Source organism: Rhinoraja longicauda, chromosome 20 (genome assembly GCF_053455715.1).
Source record: "Rhinoraja longicauda isolate Sanriku21f chromosome 20, sRhiLon1.1, whole genome shotgun sequence".
Lineage (NCBI taxonomy): Eukaryota > Metazoa > Chordata > Chondrichthyes > Rajiformes > Arhynchobatidae > Rhinoraja > Rhinoraja longicauda.
The window spans coordinates 22,085,585-22,104,991 of record NC_135972.1 but is presented as its reverse complement, the minus strand read 5'-3'; the positions used below and the strand labels follow the sequence as shown (position 1 = coordinate 22,104,991).

Here is a 19,407-nt window from a genome sequence, read left to right as displayed (position 1 = left end):
TAAGGTAGAGATAGATAGATTTTTGATTACTACGGGTGTCAGGGCTTATGGTGAGAAGGCAGGAGAATGGGGTTACGAAGGAAAGATAGATCAGAGATTGGATGGGCTGAATAACCGATTCCCAACTCACAGTATGATAGCAGAAATAGACTAGTGTAAGAAAATAACTGCAGATGCTGGTACAAATCGAAGGTATTTATTCAAAAAATGCTGGAGTAACTCAGCAGGTCAGGCAGCATCTCAGGAGAGAAGGAATGGGTGATGTTTCGGGTCGAGACCCTTCTTCAGTCTGATGAAAGGTCTCGACCTGAAACGTCACCCATTCCTTCTCTCCTGAGATGCTGCCTGACCTGCTGAGTTTCTCCAGCATTTTGTGCAGAAATAGTCTTGATGAGCCCAATGGCCTAATTCTGCTCCTATGACATGAACATTTGGAAAAAACAACATGGATAGAAGAGGTGTTGAGAGAGGTGGAGGCAAATTGATGGGTATCCTGGTCAGCATGGAGGAGTAGGGCCGAAGGGCTAATGTTCCAATTGCTGTATGGTTCAGGCCATGGGGAGGGGCGCGTGTGTGTGCGCGCGCGCGCGCGCGCGCGGGCACGGTGCGCGCGCTCGGGAAGCTGCCCTCCTGCCCGCCCGCCATGGCTGCTGTGGGCGTCGTACGGCTGCTGTTCCTCGCGCTTTGCTCGCCGCTACCGACCTCCGCCGACGTCTACTCCATCACCGACCCGGCTTTTATAAAGGAATGCCTGGCTGAGCACAACAGTTATCGGTCGGATGTGAATCCCAAAGCCACCAAAATGTTTAAGATGGTAAAGTGTGAAGGCGGGGTGTGGGTGTCCGGGGAACTCGATGGTCGCCGCAGCCGATGGAAAGATCTGGAAGCGGCCGGCAGTTGGGCCCGGGCTTTCCCGCGCATGGGGAAAAGGCCGTCCAGTCAACCCGCACCTTTCCCGCTAACTCGACAGACGACGACGCAGCCGGGTCGCAAAAATATACACGCGCTATAAATATAAAAATGTCAAACTCTGGGGCCCGGCAGTGGCTGAGGAGGAAGAAAGTCGGAGTGTCAGGCAAAAACGCGTCGGAATTTTTTAATGATTCTGAGTCAGGAAGGTGTGGGTTGGGGTTCGGAGGCCATTCAGCCTCTCCAATCTCTTGCTATCATTCAATTTGGTACCTCTCCAAAATCTGCTATCATTCAATTTGGTCGGGATAGGGAGGGGGTAATTCAGCCTCTCCGATCTGTGCTAACATACTATGAGTTGGGAATAGGCCATTTGGCCCATCCTATCTCTGCTATTGTTGGTAAGGCTTTAGAGGCTATTCAGCTCCTCCATTCTCTGCTATTATTCTGTTGGTTTTGAATAAGCTATTCAGCCGATCCAATCAATCATATCATATATATACAGCCGGAAACAGGCCTTTTCGGCCCTCCAAGTCCGTGCCGCCCAGTGATCCCCGTACATTAACACTATCCTACACCCACTAGGGACAATTTTTACATTTACCCAGCCAATTAACCTACATACCCGTACGTCTTTGGGGTGCTATAATTCTTTAGGTTGGGAGTAGGATGCCACTCAGCCGATCCAACCCATAATATTCTGTTGTTAGGGAATAGGTCATTTAGCCGATCTGACCTATGCTATCATTCTGTCAGTAGAAATAAGAGGCTATTCAGCCCATCCAACCTATAATATCATTCTGTCAGTAGGAATAGTGTGCTATTCAGCCCATCCAATCTTTGCCACCGTTGTTGGTAATGAATAGGAGGCCATTCAACCCATGCTATCATTTTGTTGGTAGTAAATAGGTCATTCAGCCCATCTGACATGCTATCACTCGAAGATAGACGCAAAAAGTTGGAGTAACTACGCAGGACAGGCAGCATCTCTGGAGTGAAGGAATGGGTGATGTTTTTGGTCGAGACCCATCAGACTGGGTAGGGATAAGGGAAACGAGAGATAGACGATGATGTAGACATAAAGAACTATGAGTGAAAGATATGCAAAAAAGTAACGATGATAAAGGAAACAGGCCATTGTTAGCTGTTGGGTGAAAACGAGAAGCTGGTGCGACTTGGGTGGGGGAGGGACAGAGAGAGGGAATGCCAGGGTAACTTGAAGTTAGAGAAATCAATATTCATACCTCTGGGATGTAAGGTGCCAAAGTGAAATATGAGATGCTATTCCTCCCATTAATGTTTAGCCTCACTGACAATGGAGGAGACCTAGGAACTGAAAGGTCTGTGGGAATGGGAAGGAGAATTAAAGTGTTTAGCAACTGGGAGATCAGGTAGGTTCAGGCGTACTGAGCAAAGGTGTTTTGCGAAATGATCGCCCAGTCTGCGTTTGGTCTCGCAAATATATGAGTCCACATCTTGAACAGATACAGTAGATTAAGTTGGAGGAGGTGCAAGTTAACCTCTGCCTAACCTGAAAGGACTGTCAGAGTCCCTAGACAGAGTCGAGGGAGGAGGTATAGGGACAGGTGTTGCATCTTCCGCAGTTTCAGGGGAAGTTACCCAGGGAGGGGGTGGTGTGGGTGGGAAGGGATGAGTTAACCAGGAAGTCGCAGAGGGAATGGTCTGCGGAAAGGGGTGGAGATGATAAGATGTGACTGGTATTGGAATCCGGTTGGAGGTGGTGAAAAATTTGGAGGACTACATGTTGTATGCGATGGCTGATGGGGTGAAAGATAAAGACATGGGGGACTCTGTGCGACAGGGGAGGGGGAGCAAGGGCAGAGCTGCTGGGTACCGAGGAGATACATCGCCGAAACAGGCCCTTCAGCCCACCGTGTCCAGGCTGATCTGCGATCCCCACACACTAACACTATCCTACACAATTTATATTATACAAAACCAATTAACCTACAAATCTGCACGTCTTTGGGGTGTGTGAGGAAACCGAAGATCTCGGAGAAAACCCACTGGGAGAACATACAAATTCCGTAAGACAGCACCCGTAGTCGGGATCGAACCCCTGGTCTCCGATGCTGCAAGTGCAGTAAGGCTGCAACTCTACCGCTGCGCCACCATGCCACCCATAGATGCGGTGTAGACGGAGGAATTGGGAGTAGTGGATAGTATTTGCAGGATGCAGGGTGGGAAGAAGTGTACTCAAGATAGTTGTGGGAGTCGGTTTGTAATACACGTCAGTCGATAGTCTATTCCCTGTGATGGAGATTGTGAGATCAAGGAAGGGGAGGGAGTTGGAGATAGTCCAAGGTAAATTTGATTGCAGGATGGAAATTGGTGGTGTAGTTGATGAAGTCCATGAGTTCTGCGTGGGTGCAGGAAGTAGCACTGATGCAGTCAATGTAACAGAGATAGTGTTCGGGGATAGGGCCAGTGTAGGCATGAAACTGATTGTTTAACGTACCCTACAAAGAGGCAGGCATAGCTGGGGCCCATGTGGGTGCCCATAGTTATGCCTTAGACTTGGAGGAATGGGAGGAGTCGAAGGAGAAGTTGTTAAGGATGAGGACCAGCTCCGTTAGGCAGAGTAGTGTTAGTAGAGGGAAATTGGATGGTTCTGCGGTCGAGGAAGAAACAGGGCTTTAAGGCCTTCCTGGTGGGGGATGGAGGTGTAGAGTGACTGAACGTCCATAGTAAAGATGAAGGAGTGGGGGCTCGGAAAGCGAAAATCATTAAAGAGATGAAGGGCATATGAGGCGATTTGGAACATAGGTCGGGAGAGTTTGGACCGGGGGGGATAGGATGGAGTCAAGGTACGTAGAAATCATTTCAGTCGGACAGGAGCAGGCAGAAACATTGGGTCTCCCAGGGCAGTCGTGTTTACGGAAGGTAAAAGAGGGCTGTGCGGGGCTGGGAAATGATAAGGTTGGAAGCTGTGGAAGGCAGACAGCCAGAAATGAAGAAATCAGAAATTGTCTGAGGTTATAGCCTGGTGCTCGTCTATAGGATCGAAGGATAGGTAGGAGGAGATGTCCGAGAGCTGGCGCTTGGCCTCAGTGCGGTAGAGGTCAGCTCGTCAGACTACCACGGCACCTCGGCGGGTTTGATGATAATGTCGAGGTTGCTGTTGAGTGAGCGGAAGGCTGTACATTCAGAGGAGGTGAGGTTAGAGTAGGTAAGGGGAGTGGAAAAGTTGAGACGGTGATGTCACGCCAGCAGTTAAAAATAAAAAGGTCTAGAGATGGTGGAAGACTGTTCAGGGGAGTCCAAGAAGAGGGAGACAGGTGGAGAAGGAGTCATCACTGGATGGTAACGACTCCTTCCCACAGAAAAAGGCACGGAGGTGAAGGCTATGGAAGAAAAGGTCTATGTTGTGGTGAACCTGGAACAGATGCTATCATTCTGTCAGTCGGAATAGGAGACCACTCAGCTCATCCATCTTTGGTATCATTCTGTGGGTTGGAATGAGGAGGCCATTCAGCCCCTCCAACCTATGCTATCATACTGTGGGTTAGGAATAAGCCTACAGCCCATCCAATCTATGCTATATTGAGGGTTGGGACAGGAGGCTACTCAGCTCCTCCAACCTCTGCTGTCCTGTGAATGGTGAATAGGAGGCCATTCTGTCCTTCCTACCAATACTATCCTATTGAATGGGAAAAGGAAGCCATACGGCTCCTCCAAGCCTTTGTATCATTCAGCAGACCATCACCAAACTCTTGGAGTATAGTGTTCGTTTTTGGTCAGCCTGCTACAGCAAAGTGCCATTGCGCAGGAAAGATTCGTGAGGAAGTTTTCCCAAATTTTCACCCCTCTGTAAGTATAAGTTTCCCAGTCATTAAACGTTAAAGGATACAAAACAAAATGTGAGAATGTTGCCGGTACTGGAGGATTTGAGAAGGAAGGAGAGACTGAATAGGTTGTATTTTTAACCCATTCATAGGAGGCTGAGGGATAATCTTATAGACGTGTATAAATTCATGACGGGAATTAATAAGGTGAATGAACCTTTTACCTAGGTAGGGGAATCAAGAATGAGAGGATATAGGTTTAGGTGAGCAGGGAAACATTAAAAAGGAACCTGAGGGGCAATGTTTTTCCATACAGAAGATGGTGGGTTTATGGAACGAGCTCCTAGACTATCATCATCATTGGTCCAAAAACGCTCACCAAATCCACCCAAAACTTCATCCTCAACATTGATGGTCTCCCAGTATCCACCTCCCCTCACATCCGGAAACTTGGAATCATCTTTGATCAAACCCTCTCCTTCGACAAACACATCAAACACATCACAAAGACAGCCTTCTTCCACCTCAAAAACATTGCCCGTCTCCGTCCATCCCTCTCCTCCACAGCTGCAGAAACCCTCATCCACGCCTTCATCACCTCCCGTCTGGACTACTGCAACAGCCTCCTCTATGGCGCACCCTCAAAAATCATCAGTAAACTTCAATACATTCAAAACTCCGCTGCCCGTCTACTCACCCACACCCCGATCCGTGACCATATCACCCCCGTCCTTTATAAACTCCACTGGCTCCCCATCCCCCAGAGAATACAGTACAAAATCCTCCTCATAACCTACAAAGCCCTCCATAACCTGGCCCCATCCTACCTGACCGACCTCCTCCACAGGCACACCCACCTGCACCCTCTGCTCTGCTGCTGCCAATCTCCTATCCCCCCACATCCGGACCAAACTCAGATCCTAGGGGGACAGGGCTTTCTCCATCGCTGCTCCCACCCTATGGAACTCACTACCCCAAACCGTTAGAGACTCCTCCACACTCACCACATTCAAAACATCGCTGAAGTCTCACCTGTTCAGCACTGCCTTCAACCACTGAAGGTCACCTCACCCTCTGTCTCCTTTCTCTGTTCGTTTATTTATTTACTTATTTATCTATTTATTCATTTCCCTATGTTCTCTAAATCTCTGTAATGCGTCTTTGAGTATATGAAAAACGCTATATAAATAAAATGCATTATTATTATTATTAGACGAGATATAACCACAAGATAGAAACCATTGAAAAGACATTTGGACAGGTCTGAAGAAGGGTCTCGACCTGAAATGTCACCCATTCCTTCTCTCTCTCTCTAGACAATTGTTGTCACTCTAACCAATCTCTAATAGAGAGAGAGAGCTCTCTGCCTGTCCTTCAGAGTTACTTCAGCTTTTTGTGTCTTCGGTTTAAACCGGCATCTGCAGTTCCTTCCTACACATTTGGGCAGATTCATAGATCGGAAAGGTTTAGATGGATATGGGCCAAATGCAGGAAAACGGGACAAACTTAGATGGGGCATCTGGTTCAGCACGGACGTTGGGCCGAATAGCCTATTTTTCTGCTGTATGACTCAATTGCTTTCAACCTTGTCCCAATGTCCCTTAATATTCCTGGTCGATACATTGCTATTCCTGGTCGATATATTGCTATTCACAAGAGTTCCAAAGTTCCAACACCCCTTCCATGTAGAAACATTTCCTTACTGCACTTGTGAAGCACAGTGTTTTCTCCAAGCGTAGCCCCATATTCCAACTGCCCAACGGGTAGTTGTTCATGTCTTAAAATATTAACTCAGAACATTCTTTAACATCCAAGGAATGTGATCTTATTGTGTAATATTGCCTTGAGATTTAACTCCTGGGAGTTGAAGTGTCATTCTGGCCTGTCCAAGTTACACTTTCAAATCACTCCAGGTCTAGCCTGGGCTTTTACCTTGTGTTATGCCCAAGATACTTTGTATAAAGTTTATGCCATTATGGTAAAGCTGTTGTATTATTTTTCAATCTTTCCTTTCTTTGGTTTTCAACCTTGATTATTGATTTATTGCCTTCAATTTTATGCTTTACCTAATCTCTGGAGCAGGGGAAGGTGCTGAAATTTGGTGTCGGTAAAGTGTGCAGTGCTTAAAGCAAATAGACCAAGGGTTCCCAACCTGGGGTAAATTTACCCCCAGGGGGTAATTTCGCCTACCCACGGGGTAAATTTGAACAAAATAATAATATTAAAAACTATTTTTAAATTTCCCCCTTGTTGGTTGCTTTATTATGGTGGAAGTGTAAACTCAAATTACTGAACAAAACAGGGCGGGGGTAAATTTACTATCGAAAAGTTGCCAGGCGTAAACGGGATGAAAATGGTTGGGAACCCCTGAAATAGACAGTGGGGGGATTTGTTGAAGTGGAGGAAGTTGCAAAAATAACAATGCAAGGATGAAAATGGATTTTATCCTCACAATTGCGAAAACACACAATCTAATTTCATATTGGCAATCGCAGAAACAATTGCATATCTGATGATAAAATCCCCTCTGCATACAGCAATTCCAGGCTGTATATGTTCCCCCCCCAACCTTTGTGCAATCTTTTGCTGTGTAACCCATGCTCTGGACTTTAAATTGTTGTCACTCTAACCAATCTCTAATATTGAGTACCACAGCCAGACAGACTTGCAAGTGGAAGATTCCTGAACATCACGTCCCTTCCTGCCATTTCAAAAGATAATACTTACTATTCTGTATTCTCATATGATGTAGAAAAGTCATAATTTCCTTTCTGCTCTGCATTGACTGAAGCTGATTTTCAAGCTTAGATTTTCTTTCTTTGAATTCAACCTAGCAACCTTACTGTAGGAGCCATTTTGCATTTATTAGTTATTTTTGCTTATTGTTATTATTACCTTGTATCCTGCTGTAGTTTGGACTCTATAGAGTTAATGCAATGCTTACGTAGGGGCTGGGCAGAGCTAGAGTTATGGCAGTTGAGTACATGCTGGCAGAGAGTGTGTAAGCCAACGAGGTGCTGACAGGTTCAGCTAAAGGCTCCGCCAAAAGATTCATTAGCCAAGATGTAATCGGTTGTAAGATCTTATTAACAAGATTAATACAGACTCCGCCGGTTATATCTGGCAGTTCGTATCGATCACATAGACTGTGGTAGGATATGGAATTATACCTAGCGAATCAATAACCAGTCGATGACAAGAGATATGCCAATATGTTTATTGCACCTTCAAAATAAAGATTAACTGTTCATACGTCAAGGAGGATCTCTGTTATTGATAGCTTGAGTTATAAGCTTTATCGCTCACCCGGTCTATGCAAGTGGCAGCTTGGGAGCTAATTGATAGACGAGAAGCTGGCCGCTACACTTACTATTTACCCTATGCTATTTACTATTTACCCTAATGTACTTCCCTTTGATGGGTGTCTTCTGCCTTCGCAGTTTAAATTAGACAGCAGCACCCTCCTATTTTGACCAAATTCTCAAGTTTAGCATTATTCATCTGTACTCCGATCAAAATCTGGGCACTTCATATAAATGTAATCCTTTTCTTTTAAAGGAAGCCGTTATAGTAGTGGTACCCATCATTTACAAATTCACATGCATACCAAATTCCTGACATTTGCAGGTAGTTGAAACTGCTCTTAGTTATGCACCATACCTACAGCACAATATTAGAATAAAATTCTAGAGTACATATTTTGGTTCCATGCACCAGCTCTGCCATTCAATAAGATCATGGCTTATCTTTTACTCCAGCTCCACTTTGTTGAACTAAATTCAACATTGAAACTTTATTCCTTAAAATCTATGAAACCTGGTAAGATTAGTTAAGATGGCAGAGGAGTCAGCTGGTGTAGAAATGTGTTAGTATTGTCTTTTTTTTAACCATTCTAGACATGGGATGAAGCTCTTGCCAAATCTGCAAAAGCTTGGACCAGAAAGTGCACGTTTAAGCATAATCCAAACCTGAACAAAAATGGAGCAGTGCATCCAACCTTCTACCCAGTAGGAGAAAACCTCTATGCTTCAACAGGCAGTTTTAATACCAAGGCGGCTATCAAGGCATGGCATAGTGAAGTAACGAATTACGAGTTTGATACAAATACCTGCAAAAAATATGCTGTATGTGGACATTACACCCAGGTAATACAAATACTGTAAACTTTGAACTGCCAAATGAAGAGAAGTTCACCAAATATATAAAACAAAATGTCATAAATGCTCAGCAGCATGTGCAAAGAGAATTAATTTCAGGTTGATGACTTTTCACTGGTCTTTATAAATGTATGATCTGCTGAGCCTTTAAAAGATTTTCTGACTTTATTTCATATATGTAGCATATGCAGGTTTTTTGTTTTTGTCATATTTCTGGTTTCTTTTGCATCTGGTGTATTATTTGCAGAAAGAAGACTTCTGAGACTGGATTGTAACTCACCAAGTTGGTGGCCTTGAATGCCGTCAGCTGTTAATTTGCCAAAAAGTAGGGTGGGGCCAGGGGTAAGCGCTACTGCTGATGGGAAGTGGTTGTTTATTTACTTAATATGATGGTTATCTGCCTTGATTTTTATATTTTCATACTGGTGGTTAGATTTATCGAGCTTGAGAAATCTGACACCTGCAGGCAAGCAGGCAGGATTGAATCTATGAGGTAGGTACCTTAGTACTAAAAATGTTACCTGCATATTTCCAGTTTTCCTTTTAGGCAGTCCTTCAGGACTGTGGGTGACTTGATTCCACTTCAGATTTGTGGGTTCTGAGCTGGCTGATGAGATTCTTTTAGACACAAGAGACTGCAAATGCTGGAATTTTGAGCAAAAATCAAAATTACTGGAGGAACTCAACAGATCAAACAGACCCAAAATATGGTCAGTCCATTTCTCTCCCCAGGTGCTGCCTGATCTGCTGAGTTTCTCCAGAAGTTTGTTTTTTGCATGAGATTTTTAAATTCTCAAACCTTGTCCATTGTTATTGGGTAGAAATCTCGTCGAACTGTATTGAAATTAATGAAAATAGTTTGTGAATAACAAAAACATAAAATTCAATTTCAGGTTTTTAATGATAAAAATATCAAAAGAGAATTTTGAGCTGACCTCAATGTTCTACAGTTGCAATTTATATTGCCAGACACTTTTTAAATTTATGATTTGAACAGAATTAATATGGATTATTCCACATGCAAAAATGTTTCTTCATTAAATAAATTGAACTGAAGAGAATTATGAGATTAGTTAGGTTGGCATCATCATTAGCACAGACCAGGTGAGCCGAGGAGCTTGTACTGTCTATGCTCTTGTTTTATACTCCATGTATAGATCCCACATAGATCCATGAGAGGAATAAAAGAATTAATGTGGCTTATGATCATTTATTAATGGAACATATGATTTTTTTTCTCTGTTAATTTACCATATGTAATCTATACAGGGTTAGTATTTTCATGTATGGAACTAATCTTTGCAAAATAAGTACTGTTGCTAAACATTGAACACACATTTATTTTCCAGGTTGTCTGGGAGAGTACTTACAAAGTTGGTTGTGCAGTTAATAAATGTCCCAATGGACTTAAAGCCTCTGGACTAAAAGGGTCAGCAGTAGTATTTGTGTGTGACTATGCACCAGCGTAAGTTTCTAAATGGGTTTTTTTAAACAATAGTTTACTTTGAAATGCCATTGCTTTCTTTTTATTGGAAAAAAACCATGAGTAAATATTAGGGCAGTTATTCAGATAAGCGATAAGGTTACTGTTTTAAATTCTCAAACATTATCCAAGATAGCACTGTTACATGAAAAGGTTACAATTCAATCTCAGTTTATTGATGGAATTGGATCAAGCCGAATATTTTAAGGTAATTACCATTATTTAAATGACTACCCTTTTGAGCCGATGCATATAAATGTAAAATAGAATCCAGAAACCAGTGATCATGACCACTTTGGGATATTTTGGTCCTGCAAAATCTTTTCACTTCAGAAGGCACCTGGCACATTTATCAATCTTCAGTGCATCTGCAGAGGCAACAATTGCCATGTATTTCAGAAGATATCAACTGGACACGTTACTGCAAATGACATATGTGGTCTATTGTAAATTTTAAATCATCTTCTAAGTAACTGATCAATAGAATTATTCATTGTGAAATCTTTGATCTTTATGAAGGATTGTACTCCATGCATTTAAAAGAATAAAAGTTAATGTTTTTAAGATATTACATTTATGGTTATAGATAAAGAGAAATCCTTTCCACCTTAATTCTAAACATTAAAGGTGAGAGAATTTTGAAATACTTGTCTTCAAATTACAATTAATATTGGGTCTGTCGTGTGTTAAATCTGAGACTAATTGATAACCAAAAATATTAATGAATATTATGTGATAAATGCAGTGTACAGTTAGTTCACAGACATATTGCATAAGTTCATAAGTGATAGTAGAATTAGGCCATTCAGTCCATCAAATCTACTCCGCCATTCAATCATGGCTGATCTATCTCTCCCTCCTAAGCCCATTCTCCTGCCTTCTCCCCATAACCTTTGACACCTGTACTAATCAAGAATCTATCTATCTCTGCCTTAAAAATATCACTGATGACCTCCACAGCTTTCTGTGACAAAGAATTCCACAGGCACCACCCTCTGACTAAAAATATTTCTCCTCATCTCCTTCCTAAAAGGACGTCCTTTAATTCTGTGGCTATGACCTCTAGTCCTAGACTCTCCCACTAGTGGAAGCATCCTCTCCACATTCACTCTATCCAAGTCTTTCAATGAGGTCCCCCCTCATTCTTCTAAACTCCAGCGAGTGCAGGCCCAAGGCCTGAGTTAATGAGTTAACCTACTCATTCCTGGGATCATTCTTGTAAACCTCCTCTGGACCCTATCCAGAGCCAGTAGATCCTTCCTCAGATATGGTGCCCAAAATTGCTCACAATACTCCAAATGCGGCTTTACCAGTACCTTATAGAACCTCAGCATTACATCCCTGTTTTTGGAAACAAGCCCTCTTGAAATAAATGCTAGCATTGAGTTTGCTTTCTTTACTACCAATTCAACTTGCTGATTAACTTTTTGGGAATCCTGCACCAGCACTCCCAAGTCCCTTTGGACCACTGATTTCTGGATTTCCCATTTAGAAAATAGTCTACGTTTTTATTTGTACTACCAAAATGCATGATTCAACACTTTGCTGCACTATATTCTGTCTGCCACTTCTCTGCCCACTCTCCCAACCTGTCCAAGTCCTTCTGCAGAGTCCCTGCTTTCTCTACACTACCTGCCCTTCCACCTATTTTCATATCACCCACAAACTTGGCCACAAAGTCTTCAATCCCCTCGTCCAAATCATTAATGCACAACGTGGAGTAGCGGCCCCAGCACCGACCCCTGCGGAACTCCACTAGACACTGGCAGCCAACGAGAAAAAGCCCGCTTTATTGCTACTCTTTGTCTTCTGCCATCCAGCCAACCTGCTATCCATGCTAGTATCTGCCTTTTGATACCTCCGGCTCTCATCTTCCTTAGCAGCCTCAAGTGTGGCACCTTATCAAAGGCTTTCTGAAAATCTAAGTAAACAACATCTAATGACTCCTTTGTCCTGCTATTTACTTCTTCAAAGAATTCCAGCAAATCTGTTATGCAAGACCTCCTCTTCACAAAGCCATGCTGACTTAGGGCTATTTTATCGTGAACTTCTAAGTACTCCGTAACCACATCCTTTATCTATATACTATAGATAAAGGATGTGGTTACGGAGTACTTAGAAGTTCACGATAAAATAGCCCTAAGTCAGCATGGCTTTGTGAAGAGGAGGTCGTGATATTTTCATTACTTTGGTCGCGTGATTTTTAAGTTACAGAGGTTTTAAAGCGCTGCCCCCCCCCCCCCCCCCCCCTTTTCAGGGGGGCGCTGCAGTGCATATTTGGTCTTCAGCTTGTGACGGCTACATTGTTTCGAACATTGTTTCGAAAGTTTCCAGGATTGTTTTAAAGTGCTGTTTTTTGTTATTGCAAGTCAAGTCAAGTCAAGTCAAGTCAATTATATTTGTATAGCACAAATTATATTTGTATAGCACATTTAAAAACAACCCACGTTGACCAAAGTGCTGCACATCTGATTAGGAAATATAGTGGTCACTTGACATACACAGATCAGGAGGACGGGCCCAACGGGTAAGAGTGGGGCTGGGGGAGGAGAGAATGGGGGGTGTGGGGACGGGCCCAACGGGCCCGCTTTGAACGGGCACACTTGTTCTAGTATACTATTAAAACTCAGATCTTGTGAATATATCAATATGTTTGTAACATGTTTATTTGTATCAGTGATTTCGGCAAAACGGTAAACAGTCGCGCCACGGTTTTTGCACCGCCTTGATCACCAACCTCCCGGCTAACCGGCCGCGATATTTTCATTTAATTTGGTTGCGTGTTTTTTAAGTTACAGAGGTTTTAAAGCGCTGCCCCCCCTGATTTATCAAAGTTTTTACAGAAGGGGGGCGCTGCGGTGCGGATTAATCTTCATTGTGATGTTACAATGCCCCTGTGAGATGAACTCGAGCTGACCCCCCTTCCCCCCCCCCCCCCCCCCCCCCGCGGTATTCAGCGTGTGATGTCACAATGGACAAGAAGCTGCTATTGGGTGTCTGCTCTTTACAAATTTACATTTTTTTATTTTTAACCTTTTTTTTCAAGGTCTTCAGCTTGTGACGTCACAATGCTTGGGTGCGATGGGCTACTTTGTTGCGAAAAGCAACTGATTGTTTTTTAAAGTTGTGTTTTTTATTGCAAGCCACTTAACATACACAGATCAGCATGGGGCCCCTATGCTCGTGGGCCACCGGGGCAAGTGTTGCGAAAAAAGAAAGGGGAGGTCCCCCTTCCCCCCTCAACCCCTTCCTCCCCACTCCTTCCCAACTCCCTCCCCATCCCTCCCCACCTCCCTCACCCCTCGGGGATGGGCCCAATGGGGAAAGAGGGGTACTGGGAAAAGGGGAGGTCCCCCTCCCTCCCCCCTTCCCCTCTCCCTCCCCCTCCCTCCACCTCCCCCCCTTCCCCCTCCCCTCCCCCCTCAATCCCCTTCCCCTCCTCCCTCCCTCCCCCCTCCCTCCCCGCCTCCCGGTTACAATGGAAACCCTACGGGGACGGGACCAACGGGGAAAGAGGGGTACTGGGAAAAGGGGAGGTCCCCCTCCATCCCCCCTCCCCTCCCCCCCCGACCCCTCCCCCTTCCCCCCTCCACTCCACCTCCCTCCACACCTCCCTCCTCCCTCCCTCCCCCCCTCCCGGTTACAATGGAAACCCTACGAGGACGGGCCCAACGGGGAAAGAGGGGTACTGGGAAAAGGGGAGGTCCCCCTCCCTCCCCCCTTCCCCCCTCCCTCCCCCTTCCCTCCTTCCACCCTCCCTCCCCCCCTCCTAGTTACAATGGAAACCCTACGGGGATGGGCCCAACGGGAAAAGAGGGGTACTGGGAAAAGGGGAGGTCCCCCTCAATCCCCCCTCCTCTCTCCCCCCTTCCCCCCTCCCCTCCCTCCCCCTCCCCTCCTCCCTGCACACCTCCCTCCTCCCTCCCTCCCCCTCCCTCCCTCCCCCTCCCTCCCCCCCCCGGTTACAATGGAAACCCTACGAGGACGGGCCCAACGGGGAAAGAGGGATACTGGGGAAAGAGGGATACTGGGAAAAGGGGAGGTCCCCCCTCCCCTACCCCCTCGCTCCCCCCTCCTCCCCTCCCCCTTCCCCTCCTCCCCCTTCCCTCCCTCCCCTCCTCCCGGTTACAATGGAAACCCTATGAGGACGGGCCCAACGGGGAAAGAGGGGTACTGGGAAAAGGGGAGGTCCCCCTCCCTCCCCCTCCCTCCCCCTTCCCCCCTCCCCTCCCCCCCTCCCTCCCCCTCCCCCCCTATCCCCCTCCCTCCCCCTATCCCCCTCCCTCCCCCCTCCCCTCCTCCCTCCCTCCCTCCCCCTTCCCTCCCCCCAACTCCCCTCCCGGTTACAATGGAAACCCTACGAGGACGGGCCCAACGGGCACACTTGTGCTAGTAATACTCTAAAAAATTTCCAACCACCGAAGTCAGATTAAACGGCCTATAGTTCCCACTATTCTGCTTTTCTCCCTTCTTGTGCAGCAGGGTAATATTGGCAATTTTCCAATCATCTGGGACCTCTCCTGTCTCCAGTGATTCTTGAAATATCATTGTCAATACCTCCACAATCTCTAAAACCACCTTTTTCAGAACCCTAGGGCGCAGTCCATCTGGTCCAGGTAACTTATCCACCTTCAGCCCTTTCAGCTTCCTAAGCACCTCCTTTGTAACAGCCACTCCACTAATTTCCATCCCCTGACTCTCTTGAATTTCAGGCACATTACTAGTGGCTTCCACTGTAAAGGCTGATGCAAAATAGTTATTCAACTTCTCTGCCATTTCTTTATTTCCCATTATCACTTCTCCTGCATCATTCTTCAGCAGTTCAACTTCCACTCTTGCCTCTTTCTTGCTCTTTATTTAACTGAAGAAACTCTTGCTATCCTCTTTTATATTATTGGCTAGCTTACCTTTGTATTTCATCTTTTCTCCCGTATTTCCTTTTTAGTTGCCTTCTGTTGTTCTTTAAAAGCTTTCCAATCCTCTGACTTCCCACTAATCTTTGCTATGTTATATGCCTTCACTTGTAGTTTTATACTGTCCTTGACTTCCCTTGCCAGCCACGGTCGCCTCTTTCTCCCCATAGATTCTTTCTTCCTCGTTGGATTGAAAAGATCCTGCATCTTCTGAATTATTCCCAGAAATTCCTGCCATTGCTGTTCCACCGTCACCCCTGCTTTTCCAGCCAGCTCCTCCCTCATGCCTCTGTAGTCCCCTTTGCTCAGCTGCAATACTGACACATCGATTTCACCTCCCTCTCAAATTGCAGATTAAAACTTATCATGTTGTGGTCACTACTTCCTACCTTGAGTTCCTTTACCTTGAGTTCCCTTATCAAATCCGGTTCATTACATAACACTAAATCCAGAATTGCCTTTTCGTTTTTAGGCTCCAGTACATGCTGCTTTAAGAATCCATCTCAGAGGCATGCTACAAATTCCCTTTCTTGGGGTCCAGTACCAACCTGATTTTCCCAGTCTACCTGCATTTTGAAATCTCCCTTGACCACTGTAGCATTGTCTTTTATACATGCCAATTTTATCTCCTGATGTAAATTGTACCCTATATCCTGGCTCCTGTTTAGGGGCCTGTAAATAACTCCCATTAGTCTTTTTACCCGTATAATTTCTCAGCTCTATCCACAACGACTACACCTTCTGATCCTATGTCACCCCTCGCTAAGGACTGAATTTCATTTCTAACCAACAGAGCTACCCCACCTCCTCTGCCCACCTTTGGGTCTTTCCGATAAGACATATAACCCTGATTGTATTCATTGGTGGAAAAGGCTAGAGTGGCTCAATAACCTCTCTCCTTTTTGGAAAAAAAAATCCCCCCATCATCCACATCCAAAACAGATTCTTCCCCAAGCTACTGCAATTATTGCCCTTTCCTAAGTCATATCCTAGCCAGACCAAGTGGTTTTTCTACTTAAGAGGATTGATCCTTTAATTGTTTTTTATATTAGCATAATTATTAACTGCACCTACAATGACAGCCTCCTCTGGTGAAGACAGTTACTGCGAGTCTCAGCTTTGCACTCTATCTCCACAGGAAAATCTCGGTGCTCATGAATCAGCCGATCTTTGTATTTATAAGAAATTATGTTCTGTTTGTGTCTGTCTTTATCCTGTTCCATTATCTCTTTGGGTCTGTTCAATTTTTAAGAATTCCTTTGTAGTTTTTACATTCAGCTTGGTTCCCTACTTTATTATGATCTTTCAAATCATTATAAGACTTTTTTATCTGTCTCATTGTTAATCTTTAGTTCTCAAGAACTAGCTTCAGATGCCTTTTGTTTGCTGTCATGAAATTTGTGCCCACAGTGTGCCTTCCGTTGTTCTTTCAAAATTTGATACTAGTTCACCTGCATAAATTCATTTAAAATCACAGGTTCTCTCTCCTTGATGAATAATTTAATAATTAATTGCACTTCATAATTTTCTTTCTTATAAACCTTCTGACGTTCTGATCATTACTCACTAAGTACTTTTCCACTGATGTTCCACTTCCTCAGTAGATTTAACATTTAATTACGTGGAAACACTCATCAAAAAAGGTTGAAATTCATAACGTTTTGGGCTCTGTGGAATTGGAGGATATAGGGTATGAGAGGCTTGGTGGACTTGAGACAGTGATATTATGGTATAGTAGAACTTATTTGATGATCCATTGGACCTTTTACTGTTTTTTTAAGGCAGACCCACTATTTTTAAAATTACTCAGGCTTTGCTCTTTACACTAGTTTTCTTAGCCTACGTTAGATTATTAAAGATTATTTGTATCCTTAATTAGTACCACACTGATTCTTGCATCTTATTGTAATCCATCTGCAAATTTATTTTGACCTGTTATTTTCTATCTCACAGCAAATATTCAATAACATGAGACTAATGCTAATTTTTTATCACTGTGGTGGAGTTCGCTTCATTAGTCACCTCAGAACAGGAATAGAAGCAATTTTGTATGTGCTGCCTCAACTGAATCATTCTCATTATCGTTTCTCTGTTCAATTCCCGGACTATCCATTGTGTGAGCTAGACGTAGACTTTGCTTTATTGACATATAGATGGGGTACAAACATATAGAGGGAGTGATAGAACAGTGTAAAACATTCAACAGGCCACTATTAGAATACTGCACCCTCTCAATCTTCTTAGAAGATTTTCACTCCAGATTTTGAGGTAGCTGATGAAGCCAATGTGGGATCTGCAGATAGTCAAAAAATGCTGGAGTAACTCAGCATCTGGATACAAGGAATTTGTTTTTTGGAATGGGTGACATTTTGAGTCAAGACCCTTCTTCAGACTGAGAGTCAGGGGAGAGGAAGACACAGAGATATGGAAGGGTAAGGTGTGAAAATGAGAGATCAAAAGGGCAGTAGTTCAAGGAAAATGTAGAATAGATCATTGTTAGCTAAGAGAAGCTGACAGTGCGGCATGCAAACAAAAAATTAATTTGGAGGACAGTCAACTGTCCGGAGACCTAGGATGGGATGGGATGGGGGGAGGGGGAGAGAGGGGACAAGCAAGGTTACTTGAAATTGGAGAAGTCACTGGGTTGTAAGCTGCCCAAGCGAAATATGAGGTACTGTTTCTCCAATTTGCGTTAGGCCTCAGTCTGACAGTGGAGGAGGCCCAGGACAGAAAGATCAGTATGGGAGGGGGAGTTAAAGTGTTTAGCAACCGGGAGACTACTGCAGGTTGTGCAAGAGATGCTTGATGAATTTTACCCAGAGATATCATCTGGCATGCAAATATCTTGGCCTACCTATCAGTGCCAGCTAAATGCCTCTCATCTTGATGCTAGGAACGTTGACCTGGGAGAGCACGCTGATGTCGGTATGCACATCTTACTGGAGCACTTGGCAGAGGCAGTTTTGGTGGTATCTTTCCAGTGTTCCTGTAGATGGTCCATGTCTCAAGGGTAGAGGTGGGCAGGAGCCACTGCTGTACTTTTGGACATTGTCCCTGAATGTAACTTCTGTTATTGAACTTATTTTGGTGTTTCCAAGGTAAATTCTAAGATTACCATGCAGGGTGTCAAGTGTTATGAGAGAAGGCAGGGGAATGGGGTTAGGAGGGAGAGATAGATCAGCGATGATCGAATGGTGGAGTAGACTTGATGGGCCAAAAGGTCCAATTCTGCTCCTATCACTTATGACATGAGAATTCTACCAACAATAATTTGTTTCCATCCAACTCTTTGTTTTCATGCAGTGGAAATTATGCTGGAAGACCTCCATTTGTCAAAGGATCGTCATGTTCAGGTTGCTCCTCTTGTGACAAGAAGTTATGCAGTAAGTTAAATAATTATTTTTCTTGTACCATCATTGCATTGAAGTTATTGTAAAAGCTGAAGTGCAAGCTGTTACAATTTACATTTACAATTTTCTCTTTCATTCTTAGCTGATGCAACCCGTGATAAACTACTACGTATGTATTTTGTATTATTAAATATTTGTTGTTTGTTAATGTTGTTGTACAAATTAATTAAATGTTTCCCCTTAATTTATTTGGCAGGGTACCCTCAATGGAGGCCAAACTTTGGAGCAGCTTCCATTTCCTTACATGATCAACTAATATTTCTTATCACAATTATTTTAATATATATTCTACAATAATTATTTAAATGTAATTTATATTTACAGGATTTGTTTGAGTGAAGCTGAGAGAATGCAAAGTTCAGGCTTTGTAACAGCTCTTTTTTCTACAGTAGGTATCCAAAGGCCTCATGCTTTCAGTAATTCTCACCTTCCATGTTTTTGCAAAACCATCTAGTGAGCAAATCAAATATTGACAAAACAAACAATTACAATTAAAATAACTGGTTGACAGGCTAAACCAAGAGATTTAAATGGTGATCTTTATTTGATCACCTAGCATTCGGGAATTGCACCTGCCTCTCCCAAAAACTCCTCCATCTTATCTACTAAGATTGTAGCCTTCTCAATCACAATCTCTGGCCAAATGTAATTCAAAGTAATAATGATTTTTGTGACGACATATAACATGTTGGCATGTAATACTGGCATTTAATCCATGGTGGCAAACAA

At 43.9% G+C, this 19,407-nt stretch overlaps 1 protein-coding gene across 1 annotated transcript; it reads left to right on the top strand.

Annotated features, from left to right (window-relative positions):
- The first annotated feature begins 643 nt into the window (after positions 1 to 643).
- Positions 644 to 18,975, top strand: glipr1a (GLI pathogenesis-related 1a). The gene is made up of 6 exons (XM_078416582.1): positions 644 to 814; positions 8,612 to 8,860; positions 10,222 to 10,337; positions 18,572 to 18,651; positions 18,761 to 18,787; positions 18,875 to 18,975. Exons 1-6 carry the CDS (start codon positions 644 to 646, stop codon positions 18,973 to 18,975), a joined length of 744 nt encoding a protein of 247 aa, XP_078272708.1.
- Positions 18,976 to 19,407: the final 432 nt, after the last annotated feature.

Bases quoted from the DNA above. Each gene is read 5' to 3' on its own strand.
- glipr1a (XM_078416582.1), top strand. From the start codon at position 644: ATGGCTGCTGTGGGCGTCGTACGGCTGCTGTTCCTCGCGCTTTGCTCG. The intron at 8,861-10,221 runs GTAATACAAATA...TTTATTTTCCAG, and splicing joins TATGTGGACATTACACCCAG to GTTGTCTGGGAGAGTACTTA. The intron at 18,788-18,874 runs GTATGTATTTTG...TTTATTTGGCAG, and splicing joins AACCCGTGATAAACTACTAC to GGTACCCTCAATGGAGGCCA.